Source organism: Pygoscelis adeliae, unplaced genomic scaffold (assembly GCF_000699105.1).
Source record: "Pygoscelis adeliae isolate BGI_AS28 unplaced genomic scaffold, ASM69910v1 Scaffold127, whole genome shotgun sequence".
Classification (NCBI taxonomy): domain Eukaryota; kingdom Metazoa; phylum Chordata; class Aves; order Sphenisciformes; family Spheniscidae; genus Pygoscelis; species Pygoscelis adeliae.
The window spans coordinates 6,266,157-6,280,668 of record NW_008825208.1 but is presented as its reverse complement, the minus strand read 5'-3'; the positions used below and the strand labels follow the sequence as shown (position 1 = coordinate 6,280,668).

Sequence of the window (14,512 nt, the reverse complement as noted above, 5' to 3'; positions counted from 1 at the left end):
AAAGTTTCGTCTGTGGTAGTAAGGGGGGGGAAAAAAAACCGTTTTTTATCTCCCGGAGCAGCAATCTGAGGAGGACACTCCCATGTCTTATCAGAAGATTGAGGTATCATGAGAAAGTTCTTACCGTGGCTGTTTTTAAATTTAATTTTCTGATGTGCATTGGCTACCATTGCGTGCTGACAGCTTTCGTTCCCCGTTTTTACTAGGAACACATACCAAAAAAGTATATAAAAGCATTGAGAATTAGGAGTAGGAATCAATGATGCTTCCCGCAAGTGTTAAGGCCCTCAGAAGTGCGCTGTGAGTAAAGCTGAAACACTGTATGTGTGGAAGGGCAGTTTTATCACACTGATAAATTTGGTGCGTAAAAAAAGCTAGCTAGAGTGTTCAGCTGCCTTCTCTGTCCCATTACGTTTATGTATTTAGACACATGTAAAGGCATGCAAAATTTTCTCAGAGCTGCTATACATGCAGTAAGATTTGTATTCTGTAAGGACCACGCCATCCTTATCGATCTTAGCTGTCTTAGAAGAGTAAAAAATTCCGTACTGTGATGTCCACCATCATGAGACAACATCAGCTTGTGCAGTATTAGTTATTTCTTTAAAAATGTAAAAAGTGTGTAAGCATATACATGCTTTGTCTACATTCAAGCTGTCCATTCTGAGGTTTATCATTTGGAAAGCCAGTGCATATGCAGAGCTAACGAAAAGAGCTTACAAAAAATGGAGAGAAATGCACATAATGCACTATAAGTATGAATACAAGTAAGGGACTAAGTTCATATTTTATTCTAGTTTCATGTATATTTATAGCCCTGTAAATTACAGTAAATTAGGTTGTGTGTCATACGCTGCTAAACTACTTCTCATATAAATTCATTTCTAAAATGACTTGACTTTATAAGTCATTTTCCTACTGGCAGCATTCTTAACATCGTTTTTATGAATGACATTTATACCATATACATGTTGATGATAGAAGATACAAATAGATTGATAAATAGCTGAAATGACTATACATAAATAATAGAAACAAAATAATAGAATAAATGAGGAAACAGAAATCAGGACAAAAACAAAAGAAAATCAATATAGAGAAAAGGTTAAGAATATTGGATAGAACTGTATATTATATGTCTGGTAAGCCTTGCTAACTGCTGAAAAGCTGTTTTGTTTGTTTGTTGTCAAAGAATAGATGGATGGAGAAAACTGTTCAGTGTACTACTTTTGTTTAATCCTTTATTTTTTTATTTTTGGTCTTTGAACACTATGTCTGTGGTTTTCCTGCAAGTTTGAAAATGAGGTCAGAGGAGATGGGATTTTATTCTATGTGTTTTAGTCTGGACTTTATCTCCACTTCAAATTCTGTGCCAGTTACCCATACCAGACCACCTTGGTCCTTTTTTTAAAAAAAAAAAAAAAAAAAAAAGTAATGCATCTTTTTGTTCTTGAAGCAGTTGTGAACAGATCAGTTCCAGATGTCTGTGCAACTTGCCACATTCATGCTACATGTCATCAAATTGAAGGAAAAAGTGTCTGCATCTGTAACTATGGATTTGTAGGCAACGGAAGAACTCATTGTCAAGGTAGGCTGCCTGTTTGTAAAATGGCAAGAAACTGTGTACATTCCTAAAATGTTCTTTCTCAAGTAATATTACTGAATTCTTCAAAATATGGTAAAAGCTTTGTAATTTCCTGTCAGAATTTCCAAAACCTAGAATATGTGTGGATTGTTTTTCCTTTTTTTTTTTTTGTTTTAATGGGTAGCCATGAGCTGTACTTCACTTGTACTTGATGTAAGTATTGTTTTGTACTTAGTTGCTTAACTATTTTATTCAGTTTCTGCTATATAATTAAGGGTTTAAATTAATTTTGTTTTAGAAGATATAGGGGTTTATCAGATATTTACTTTTAAAATGGAATGGTTTATTTGATATTTTTTGTCTTAGCTTCAGCAAAAAAGAATTAAATATGGTGGGCTTCACTTTATTATTTTTTTTAACCTATGCGCTGTTGAACTGAAAACTAGACAATAAAACTGACAATTAAAATTTGCACTTTTTTGCTGATTTTTCCAGTTATCTCAAATTACTGGGTAACTAAAAATTAATTTCATAAGTTGAAGGTCTGTTCTAAGTAACAGTGTGCATATATACACAGATTTCTTAAGTGCAAATGTTTGTTACATGAAAAGTGTTGTTCAGCGTTGTTTTATTACTGTAGCTGATAGTGTCCTTTTAATACTGTCTCGCATATGACAAATCAATACGTGACTCAAAGGATGATGTCAGGTATGTAATAGCTTACCACTGCTTAAAGGGTAAGGTCCTCCACCTCTGATCTCTTCCACTCCCATCTCTTCCCCTTCTTTCACAAGCACTGGCACCCGCTGGGCTCTGCACAGAGTTCAGTTATCTCATGAGAGAGTTGGGGTTGTTCAGCCTGGAGAAGAGAAGGCTTCGGGGAGACCTTGCAGCCTGTCAGTACTGCAATACTTCTAAATATAATACTGGGGCTTCTAAGAAAGATGGTGGCAGACTTTTTAGCAGGGCCAGTTGTGACGGGACAAGGGGGAATGGAAAAAGACTTTAAACTAAAGGGGGGTAGGTTTAGACTAGGTATAAGGAAGACATTTTTTACGCTGAGGGTGGTGAAACACTGGCACAGGTTGCGCAGAGAGGCGGTGGATGCCCCATCCCTGGAAACATTCAAGGTCAGGTTGGACGGGGCTCTGAGCAACCTGATCTAGTTGAAGATGTCCCTGCCCACGGCAGGGGGGTTGGACTAGATGACCTTTAGAGGTCCCTTCCAACCCAAACTATTCTGTGATTCTATGATTATTGAGGGAGAAGATGAGCTGCATATTTTGCCATGTTAATTCTCTGCCAGTTGAGTGAGCTGGGTAAGATCAGCACAGGCTACATCAAGTGCTGCAGCCAGTGCATGCCGTAAGGAAGAGCAGAAGGGAAGAGCAGAGCCCTCTGGTTTCAACAGCTCTTGGATCAACTCCAGCTGTGTCATGAAACTTTATTCACAGTTTCATCCAGGGACAACAACCTCTGTTGGTCTAAGTACTCCAGCTTACTAGCAGTGTTTACATCCCAAATAACTTAGAAAGAAAAACAGTAAGGGAAAGTCTGGTTACACAAGAATGAGTGAGGAGGGAAGACTATTCTACTTTTGTTAATCTTTCTCTGATGTGTTTTAAATGTGCTGACAGATAAAGATGAATGCCAGATTGGAGCCAGCAAGATCTGTGGAAATCATACACTGTGTCATAATACACACGGTAGTTTTTACTGTGTTTGCCTTGATGGATACCGAGCCTCCAACAACAACAAGACATTTATTCCCAATGATGGCACGAACTGTACAGGTAGACATCACAAAGAATCTTGAGCACCAGGAATCCAGAACTTAATTTTCTACTGCACAAATCTTTTTTTCCCATCACTTTAGAACTTACTTTCTAAAACTATATCAGAGCATTTTCTGCTGTGGATGCAAACACTTACCTGACATCTAGGTTCTAACAGCTGTGAATTAGATCCATTTTACATTCTTTGCTGTGTTACAAATCATTGTTTCACAGTCACATTCAAGCAATAACCTTTCCAGAAGAAGCAGCTAGATTAAAGAAAACAAGATGATACTTATCTTTCCCCCAGAATGTCATATTTGTGTTCAGTGTGGAATATTAGCCAGTTCCTTGTTACAGTAATGAACTGTTGTAACTGATTAAGATGTTTGCAGATAGGGGATTTTTCTGGGATTGTTGTAGCAGGAGATAACATTGGAAACTATTTGTCAGGTAAAACAGAAACAATTTAAAAGATAGCTATCTACAAAATTGAGAGTCTCCTCCTTCCGGATGTTTGAACACCAGGCAATGATAAGCTCCTTTGTTTCCCAGAAGAGACATCAGAAGCTCCATAGAACCCTTCATGGAATGCTGTATTTGTTTTAAGCTTGGGATCCTACACTAATTAATTAAAAAAACTATTACAAAGTGCGTATATTTTTCTCTGAATTTTAGATATAGATGAATGTGAGGAGTCTGGGCTGTGTGGTCGCAATGCAAGATGCATGAATACTGAAGGAAGCTACAAGTGTTACTGCAGTGATGGTTATAAATTAGAAAATGGAGAGCGTTCTTTTCAACCAGATGGGAACATAGTTTCATGCAAAGGTGAGAATCTGTGGGTGCTGGTTTTGCTAGCAGGTAAAATCAGATCTTACATGATATAGTAGTACCTGCACTGACCTGTGCTTTTAAGTCTGCAGGGCAGAAGCCCTCTGTGGACTTTGCCTGCTGTATGATTTTTTTTCTTCTGTTTGTCCAATGATGTCTGGGTGGTAGAGTTGACGCCGGATATGATTTCTACAGGCTCTCAGCAGTGGTTCAGGTGTGCGGTGTCAGAGAAGCTTAATAATGCCGTGAAGGTGATGTAGTTAGTTTCTGAATGGGAAGGAAGTGTGGTGTAATCCACTTGCTTATATAATCACACTGCATGAAGGGGAAGGGAAGAGAGGAAAAATAGCTGGTAGGAGAGGTCGGATGTATGAAACAAGCCCAGGGGAGAGGAATAATAAAATAATAGTTTAGCTATTTATTACGTGGTATGCCACCTGCATAAATAAACTGTTCTGTTTATCTTGCCATTAAAAAAAACAAAATTCTATTTGAAACCATTCCTCCTTTCCTCTCTAGTGTAGGTTTTCACAGATTGAAAGTGCTAGCAGTGTAAGGTGTAGCTGTCAGAGTATGTAATGAGCCCAGGCATCCCAGGTGGAAGGAACTGCCTTGATTATATCCAGCTCTCATTTCTGAACTGTCAGTAAAGCTCACTGCCTGTAGTTCGTCCACTGTTTCTAACTGGAGTGCTCCGCTTCATTTTGCCAGAATTGCTGATAACCCTGCTTATCTCACTGACCCCCCCCTCCACATGCTATGGTAAAGTAGTGTGTCTGTACTGACTGTCGCTTGCCGAGTCGGACAAGGGAGCCCTGTCAAGCGGCTGTGCTGAAGGAATGTAGCTTTTGTATGCAGGCTAGTTCAGTGAGATGGAGGAATTGAGGGGCAGACCATTTCATTTCAGCCTGTCCACGGTGCTTTACCTTTCCCATGCACTAGGAAATAAAGCTGTGCATTGGGGCCTGAAATTTTCCTCTGGTGTTGAAGGATCATTCAGCCATTGCTGTAATGAGACTGGCACATGCAAAGCACCATCACATTGCAGTATCTCCTCTTTGGTGTTGTGAATGGCTCCAGCTATGTGTTAGTAAAGATACAGCTCAGTGCCTGGATCACTGTGTTCCTCCAGCTGTGGCCAGTACAACTCTTCAACGCTCATCTACCCATTTGGTGACCCCTCAGATTCATCAGGTTGGGTGTATTTTGTGATGTGACCATCCAGTTCAGCTAATCTTAAAGTGGTCGTGTGTTGTGATTTTTGTACTGTGAGATCTTTTAACCCAATCTCTTTGCAGAAATTGCATGTAGTTCCCCTCCTGAAATGAAGCGTGGCTACATTATGGGGAACTACAGCTTGCTACCAGGAAGTGTGGTTCATTATGAATGTAAAGAAGGGTTTTACAGCAACGAAGGGAAGTTCTCATATTGCACTGCAAATGAAACTTGGGAACCTGCCATTTTAAACTGTAAAGGAGAAAAGGGTCTTAAATCTTTCTTAAATTCTTCATTAAGGGGGTTTATGCATGGGGAAGTGTGTTTGTGAAAGACAGTAGACTGTTTCCTCAGTCTGAAGGATAATTTTTCAAGATGTGGGTATTTCCAAAAAAAGAAGAAAAGAACAGGTTATAAAATTGTGCCAACCTCCTCTTGTTAGTGTTATGACATTTTCAATGCTGGTTCTTGTATTTTTACAGACACTGCAATGTGTCCTTGTGCCTGTGAACAGGGTGTAGAAAACAGCTAGATTTCTGTAGCATTTCACGGGAGAGGCCACTGAGTTGGAAGGCATCAGTGACCTCTCATGAAAAGAACAATTTTTTCTGACAGCTTGTTAAGTTTTTTCCTAAGGTCGACTGTAGGTGCAAAAGAGACACATCATGCCACCCCTCATCTCTGGATAGTCTTCATGATTTTAAGAGCATTTGTGCCTGAGCAAACGCTTTCATGTCTCTGAAGTGTAAAGTTTCCCGTGAGCATCTTTAAAACTTCCACTTGCTTGGGTGTTCTAATTGCCCATTCTGTTGAAATATTACTGCTTACAAGTGAAGGATTTTGTGTTCCTGTGAGTAGTTAGAAAGTCTGTATATTAGTTAAATGACACTTGAAGTGCTAGCTAACAGAAACTACACTGTGTATAATAATTCTACAGGGGAGAATTGTCATCCTGAAAATTACCACTTAGTGAAGAGAGTTCCTTCTCTCAAAATACAAAAGCCCTCTTGGTTTCTAATTATTTTCTGGCAGGTTTTTTGTTTTTTGTTTTTTTTTTCCCTTTGAGAGTGGATAAAAATGTAATGTTTGTATGTATGTCTATGGGAAGTGAATAAATTAGAATAAGGATGCTAAATCAGTGTGGTTGGGAAAAATGAAATATTAAGTATCACTAGAAAATTCATAAGAAAGGAAAGATAAAACAATTTAATACTAAATTATTGGCATAAAAATAAAACAATTGAAATACCATTTTCCCCCCAAAATAAGTAAAGGACGGTGAATTTGAAAACAAAAAGGAAGTGCCCAAAGTCTCAAGAGGTCCCTAAAGAAAGCTTGTGGAATGCAGCCTTTGTGACTTGTTGGCACATTTGTTTTTTATTAGTATTTTTCAGTGATTGCTTTTTCATGTGATTTTTTTAATTTCTACAATCAAACAGTAGGTCAGGTTGGAGTTTCTGAGCACATCTCTCATGGTTAGTTGAAATAAAATGCATCAAACACCAAGAAACAGCCCATGAGTCTGAAATGACAAACTTACTTCCCCTTTGTATTGCAAGCTCTTTTCCTGGATTTTAGGACTTCTCTTTGTAAAACCAGTAAGTCTGGTTTTATTTTTTAATATTAGTAAAGGCACCTTTAAATAATTCTTTAAACTCTGAGAGTTTCCCTGATAAGCCTTTATCGCTAACTTAAGAATTTCTCCTGGCCGGGTGTAGTATCTTCATTTACAGGAAAATTAGTAAGTTTGTCTTTTGTCTTCCTTCCTGTGATAATTTAGGAGCTTATTTTACATAGTCACGATGAAACTGGCCATTGAAGGTAGATCAAACTTGGTAAGATGTGTGACCTAACATCAGGGTACTGTAAGTGGAGCAGATCCCTCTTTTTTTATTTAAATAGAAGTATGTGGATGTAATGTGTTGTTGAAGAGTATAGCTTCCCTTGAATATTAGTAAAAGAATTGTCTTGACATGACAAGTCAGATAGTTTAATGGGAAGATGTGATGTACATGAAGAGTTGTAGTTAAACTCTTGAATGTGAGCGTTGTGTCATGCTAATATGAAAGCTTTTTAGATGGTTGCTTAGCTTAGAAAATGGGCATCATATCAAACAAATTGTTTTTTGTGCTACTTCTTTGTTTTATGCATTTATAAATGACAACTCGGCATGTTTGTGAATAGAGCAACTATAACAATGCATTTTGAACACCATGTAGACTCTTGCTTTAAAAGGAAGCTTTTGTATTGTATGTTGTAACCTTTTTGATGGTTTTGCATTTCTCTGGTCCTTGTGCACTTTTGAAAATCTTGCTTCCTAAAGGCAGTTTCTGCTCATCTGCCTCCCTCTGACTGTTGCTCGCTGCAAATGGTATAGAACCAGCTTGCCACCAGTAATCAGGTTTGTAAAACCAGGAGAATCTTAAAGATTAAAAAAAAACCCGGACATTTTCTGTATATAAGCAGCTAGGCTGAGGAAGGAGTCACAGATTTAGCATGCCATACTGAGAGAAAGGCAGAGAGAAGTAATTCTATTCGGAAGCAGCTCTGGAGTAGCTACAGCACTCTCAGTCACAGCGTGGATGTTGCAGAGGGTATGAGGAGTGTTGGATCACCACGGGAGAAGTGGGTTGGTTGATAACGATGAAAGAAATACTCATGGGAGTGCAGCCATCATTACTTCTGCTTGACTAACAAGTTTATTCTTCCTCTTTCTTCCTCTACCTAGGTGTGGATTGCGGGGCTCCACCTTCTGTTTTAAATGCACATCCAGCATCTGTAAGAGGGACCACGTACGGAAGTGAAGTTACTTACAATTGTGTTCATGGTTACTTCATTGCAAGTGGCAATCAGACTGCAGTCTGCAATGCCGAAGGACAGTGGGATGGCGCTGATTTGGTGTGCAAAGGTAAATCAAATCTGCCTTCAGATTTATTTAGCATAGATACTGTTTCAGCCACTGTAATAAATAGCAGTCATTAAATAGAGACATCCTCTTCAGGCATTCAGTTTATACAATCTTCTGGCATATGAAGTTCAGTCACAAAACAAAAGCCATATATTAAACAGGGTTTTTTAATCTGTGTTGCTGATGAAGTTGCAATCAATTGTTAAAAGTTAACATTCTAAGGACAAAATCCCAATGCATGTCAGGCATTGGGATTTCCATGAGATGAAAATTCAGCCTAAATTGCTGCCATTTTTCTAGCTCAATATCTACTCTGTGGTTGAAGCTGCTACTCAGAAATTGAATTAGTGTTAGCAGTTAGTGTCCCTTTAAAATTCCTATATTTGGACAGTTTCCAGTTGCAAACTATGATTGCTCAAGTATGCTATTGTTATTTGACGTGAATCATAAATCCCTTTTGTTGCTATGATTTGGAAGAACATAGCTTAACAAGTGCCTTGGTAAGAAGAAACACAGAAGTACATTTAAAAAAAAGTATTTTGCCCAACAAAATTTCTAGTGTATTGTTACTCTGAGCTCATATTATTAATTAATGTGACCTCAGGATAATTACAGTCTTTAGTCAGTTTTTACGTTGGCACAACTTCACTTTTCCGTTCACTGGATGATTAATATCTTTTCAGCTCAATCCAGCGGGGTTGAGTCTTCTGTTCATTGCCATCAAATGTAATAATTTTTCGAATGTGACACATCTATGTTACAACCACTCTTTACTTTTAGAATCTTCTTTAATATTCTGAGTCACCAGTCTAAATAGAAGGCTGGCTATGTTACACAGAAACATTCTTCTGCATTTCTGCTTTTCAATCTGATTACAGGATGGCTATGGGCAGATAGCTGGAGTTAAGCAGCAGTAATTTTTGTATCTCATCACATACTGTCCTTCTATAAGTTAAGCATATTCTTTGCATGTGCATTAGTTATTCTAAAGCTTGTTCTGATGATTTATAATAGATAGATATATTCATACACATTGGGTTATGAAAAGGAAGGTAGTCATGATGGTGGATGTATTGCCCGTTGCAATACATATGTTTAACTTTAAAGGTTGTACAGATCATGATTCTGTACGCTTTGGTTTTTACTTCTTTGTTTTCCTTTTTTTGAGTAGAATTTCAGAATTGCTTAAGATTATTTATTAAACAGTTTTAAAAGCACTTGTTTTCTGCATATAAGCTTTAGTGAAGGTAAGATTTTAATTCTTACATTGTTAACTTCTTACAGATGAAGTGATGCAGAATCTTTTATTGGGGTGTAACATTCATTGTGGATTTGAACCTAAATAATATTCTTCCATTGAGTTGATGGTTCACTCTTTTTGTTCCCTAATTTTATTATGAATCCCCTGAAAACAACTGCGCAAATGAATTAATTTATAAGTGCATTATCGCAGCTTTCTAATTATCTCTACAGTGGTCTGAATAATCCATCAAATTTTCCCCCAGAAGTGCTCTTTCTGATTGTCTGTAGGAGCTTCTCCTTTTTTCAAAGCTTCAATTAAACCTGCTGGCAAAGGAACATAAACTTCTTGATGCTGTTCTTCCATGTCACTCCTTGGACCATGTGTCATTTTTCAGATCTGTTGTCACTGATGATAGGTAAAATAAAGGAATAAATAGTATGTGGGGGATAAGAGAGTGTTGTGGGAAGATAGATTCACTTGTAAAAATCTGCTTAGAGATCCTTGTTCTCCATTTCTAAACAGGACACTTTTATGGTTCGTCTTGCAGGATAAATGCCCTACCCTGCTAGAAAGTCTCCAGTCACAAAATTCTGGGTTCTAAATGGCTGGCCTGACTTCTAGAAATCAGTAGGAAGTGGAAAAAAGTGAAGTGTTGCTTGCTGGGACAATTCATCTCTCTTCCTTAAACACTTTGATATACCTTGACGGTTTTCATTTTCAGGTTTTCTTACCCTCTTTTTCTGTTTCAGAAATAGACTGTGGCAAACCTTTGCAGATTCCACACACAGAAATGATCTGGCACAACGCTACCACTCTATGGAGCAGAGCGTACTATCAGTGTAAAGAAGGATATTATTTTAATGGAGACAGGAATTTTTCAGAGTGCACAATAGATCAGTCATGGGAGAATATTACATACATATGCAAAGGTAAATGTTACTGTAGGAGGTTCTGTGGGGTGTGCTATTTAAATAGTTTCTCATTCCTGTTTTGAAGGTAGGAACAGGAGGAAGGATGAAGGCAAGAAATCCCTTTCTAATTTACGATATAGTGAACACGGTGGTGCTTTTGGATGGAAAGGTCACGGAAGAGAATGTTAATCATGCAACAATTTCTAGTGGATGTCACAAATCTTTCTGTAGCTGTCTTGCTTTTTATTTCAAACAAAAGGGACTAATGGAACTGGAGTTTCATTGCTGCACTTGAGAACCTTCAGCTTTGAAAGACGGGAATATCACCAGATGAACAAAAGGCATTTAACGACATTTTGTTGTGGGCCTAATACTGTAAAGTGCACTGCGATGAAAGTAGGGGCAATGGAATTCAAAACTCCTTTTTTTTTTTTTTTAATTCTCTCATAATGCCCAAAGTAAAATTTGTGCATGGTTGCCTTTCCAGCCTAGATGTAGTTGTCTGAATTTCAGTCCAGAAGGATTTTCTTACAAAAGAATGAGTCCTGAGAAGGGAGATCTGTAATAAAGGTGTTGTCATACTGTGGGTTTGGAGACAGGATGTACTGACATTTTAATAATAGCAACAGAATAGCAGATGTTTTGGACTATGGCTGTTGTGCTCCTTAGTGTTCTTCTGTGTCCTTAAAAACAGGTGTCACAAGATAGCTCTATGACTGTCCGTCTCTTCTTCTTAAGTAGCAGTGCTGTCTTTTGCAGATGGTAACATTCCTGTAGCTTTGTAACATCCACATGTTTTTTCAAAAGGACTGGAAGTGTGTCTTTGACTGCTTACCACTTCACAGACCAGGCCTTTACACAGAGTTGCCACTTGATGCCTCTCGCCTCGCTTGATGTCTTGAGCATTCACTGTGAATATAAAACGTGACATTAAATAAAATGAACGTGCAGAAAAGCAGTTCTCTCACTTTTTATAGTGCCCTAATAAAAATGGAACTGTTGTTAGAAGTCATAATTCATATTTCATTTAGGCAATTTGCATAGCTGTACTTTCTGAATTGGTTTTGAAGCCAGCATTGTGTAGAGTGGCTAAGTTAATCAGGTGTGTCAGTCTTCGCAATGCCGAGAGTTCTGTCTTGAGCACTCTGAAGCTTTGAGGGGCCTGAACCTGCAGACTGCGCTCACAGGATTACCATGGATTTCAGCAAGAGCTTTGCCAGAGGCAAAACTGTAGACTCCAGCTCTAGCTCTTGGATCAGAGGGCCAAAAAAGTCGGAGTTATGGTCAAGTAGAATGGGAAAAAACTTCAAAAAAAAAATTGTCTAACTAGTCCAGACTCCTTTTGGGGGGGGCGGGGGGGAAGAGAATAGGAAAAGTCTTCAGCTTCTTAACTTCTATATTTTTCACACTTATTACAGGTAACTTTCAAGTGAAATGAAATTTCTGTTTCGGTAATGATGCCTTTCAGATGTATATGATCTTAAGCATGTATGTAATTAATCAGTAATTCCCATTAAAATGAGAGAAAATCATGCACCATTCCAAAACAACTTATGACAGAAATCAGAAGACCATTTGTCTTTTCCTACTGCCTGAAAAACCTCATCAGGAGTAAGGAAGTTAAGAATTTCCCCTGAGCATGTTCCCTTTGGCAAATAATCACTTCTTCATTTCTTAGGGAGTGATTGCTATGGAATGCCCTTTATTTGCATTGTCGGTTGCGTTGTCTGTTGGGGTATATAGTAAATGTGTGTGTGTATATATAAGTACATTTAGTAGTAGCTGGTTTAAATATTAAATTACTTAACAAAATGAGTTTTACTGAGAGATGCTGATGGGATTAAGCCATCAGCAGTGAAGTCTGGCAATAGTCAGCTGGACTAGTCTTCCTTTCCCAACCCTTGATTTGTACACATAAACTCAAGAGACTAAAGTGTAGAGAACATACCAGCAATTAAATACCTGCTGTCCAGTATGCTCAGTGTGCGAGTCTGGACATCCTGTAAAGCTTGTCTTGGAAGAACTGCTTTTTCCCCTGCGGAGTAGGAATGCGTGGTTTCATTTATTTTCATTGCAGAAATGGTGTGCTGTTATTCCAGGCACACATTGTGTTGAGCTCTGGTGGGATTTCATGGTAAATCTGGGAAGTTTTTTTCAGAGTGAAAGCAAGATCCCCTTGTGGGAATAATGGTTCAGTTTGTTTCAGAGGAGGGCTTTGGCTATAAAGCACTATAGCATGCAGTGGTGGAATACAAGATAGTCTGAAACAAGAAGCTTCGTTTTCCCCTTGTGAGTTTCAGAGGAGAAATTGTCAACCTGAGCTTTTTTGGTAGTAATAATTACCTTACCGGGAGAGATTGTTCTGCATGTGGGCTCAAAATGGGACATAAGGTAACATAAGCCTTAGAGTTGCATTTTTTTATTAAAGTGAAAAGTATAAAATGAAGCCTTCCCACTCATGTTTTTCTTTTTGAGTGGATTCTGCAGATAAGGGGTTTTTTTTATTTATCATGGCTGTATGAAGGCCAGAAAAAACGTGATTTGTGCCTTGACTATCTATCTGAGATGCTTATTCCTAAATCTGCACTTGCAAATGGCACAGTGTGCAATGTATATTGTAAGCTGTTACCAAGTCCATGAAGAGTATCATTTTGAGAAGGGCAGGGGGAGTAACTGGAGGGTGTCTGAAATGAAAATGTGTAAATGAGTTGGTTTTGTCTTTCATTGAGCTTGCGTACAAATGTTTGGTAGTAAAAGGTCAGGAAGGGCTAACATAGATGCTGAAGTAAAATCTTTTCCCCTTGTAATATGTGTAGATTGTGTACATGCATGTACACACATACACACACAGAGACAGAGCAATCAAGCCTTTTCCAGTTTCCCAGTCCCAAGTCGTAGAGATATCCTTGTCATGAGAGCTTTTTCACAGTATCTGATCTATCCTTTCTGTAACAATTGGCTCTAGTCTCAGCTGTAAGCACATAGGTTGGATTGGCTGCTCCTCATTATTCTGATCTTAGAAAACTCCTTCTCTATGTCTGTTTTCTTTGGAGATTGTTAGTATTCAGTGAGTTTAGCATCTATTGATGTGGGTAGCAACAGTATGGTCTCTTAAGAAAGATAAGCAGTTTGTCCAATTTCCTTATTTTTATCCAAGGAAAAAAAAAAAAAAAGTCTGCGTTAAAGAATAACGTCTCAGTATTTAAACGTCTCCAGTACCACTCTTCACTATATTATTGGAAATGCATTTATTAAGTGGTTTTTTATGTATTAAGTGAAATATTGTCCTTACAAAAGAAGCAACTGCTGCACATGGGTGGGAAAAGTCCATGGATATGTAAAAACGCTGGAGGAGGGAATGAATCTGACCTGCATGGAAAGGTAATGCGCATTATTGGTAAAGCATTCCAGAACTCAGGCAGTGGGAAATAGCGGTTGTAGTCAAAAGGGAAAATTGACCTCTGTGTCCCTTTAATGCTGAGTCTGAGAGCAGAGCAATCTTACTGGTCAGTTGTGAGAGCCTTCCAGAGTAGTGTTAGGCCGTAAGGGCTGTCAACAGATTGTAGGCTTTGCGTGCATGGCGTACAGAGGAAAGGATGATCCAGTCCCAGTGTATTGTGAACCTGAAACCAAAATAGGGAAAAAAATCATTCTTCACACCAGTGTACATTCTGTCTGATCCTGCACTTGGAGCTTCTGCGTCATAACCTTTTGTGTGCATGCTCTTTTTTACGTTACCTCTTACTAAATGCAATATGAACTGCCCAACTTTCAGTAAAGGTTAATTTTCTGTTCCAGAATGCTTCATTTTTCTGTCTTGTGACTCCCCATTCACAAATAGAGTTTAACTACATGTCTTGACCTCTGGAGATTTTGTTGAGATGATCATGTGGAACTTGGGTATTGTGGTAGTGAGGACTACCTTCAAAGCATCAAGAGAATAAGGTGTTAGTTAGTTTTGAGCCATTTCCCAGAAAATGGGTGTTGTACGCCAGCACTGAAAATCCTAACGGCTGAAGAGGATGGAGGATACTTGCTAAG

At 38.4% G+C, this 14,512-nt stretch overlaps 1 protein-coding gene across 1 annotated transcript in view; it reads left to right on the top strand.

Annotated features, from left to right (window-relative positions):
- Window positions 1–14,512, top strand: part of SUSD1 (sushi domain containing 1) — a 57,222-nt gene that overhangs the window by 11,391 nt on the left and 31,319 nt on the right. Inside the window, 7 exon segments of the mRNA XM_009329004.1 lie at window positions 1,168–1,174; window positions 1,457–1,588; window positions 3,223–3,378; window positions 4,039–4,191; window positions 5,493–5,678; window positions 8,138–8,317; window positions 10,310–10,489. Coding sequence (XP_009327279.1) covers window positions 1,168–1,174; window positions 1,457–1,588; window positions 3,223–3,378; window positions 4,039–4,191; window positions 5,493–5,678; window positions 8,138–8,317; window positions 10,310–10,489 — 994 coding nt within the window.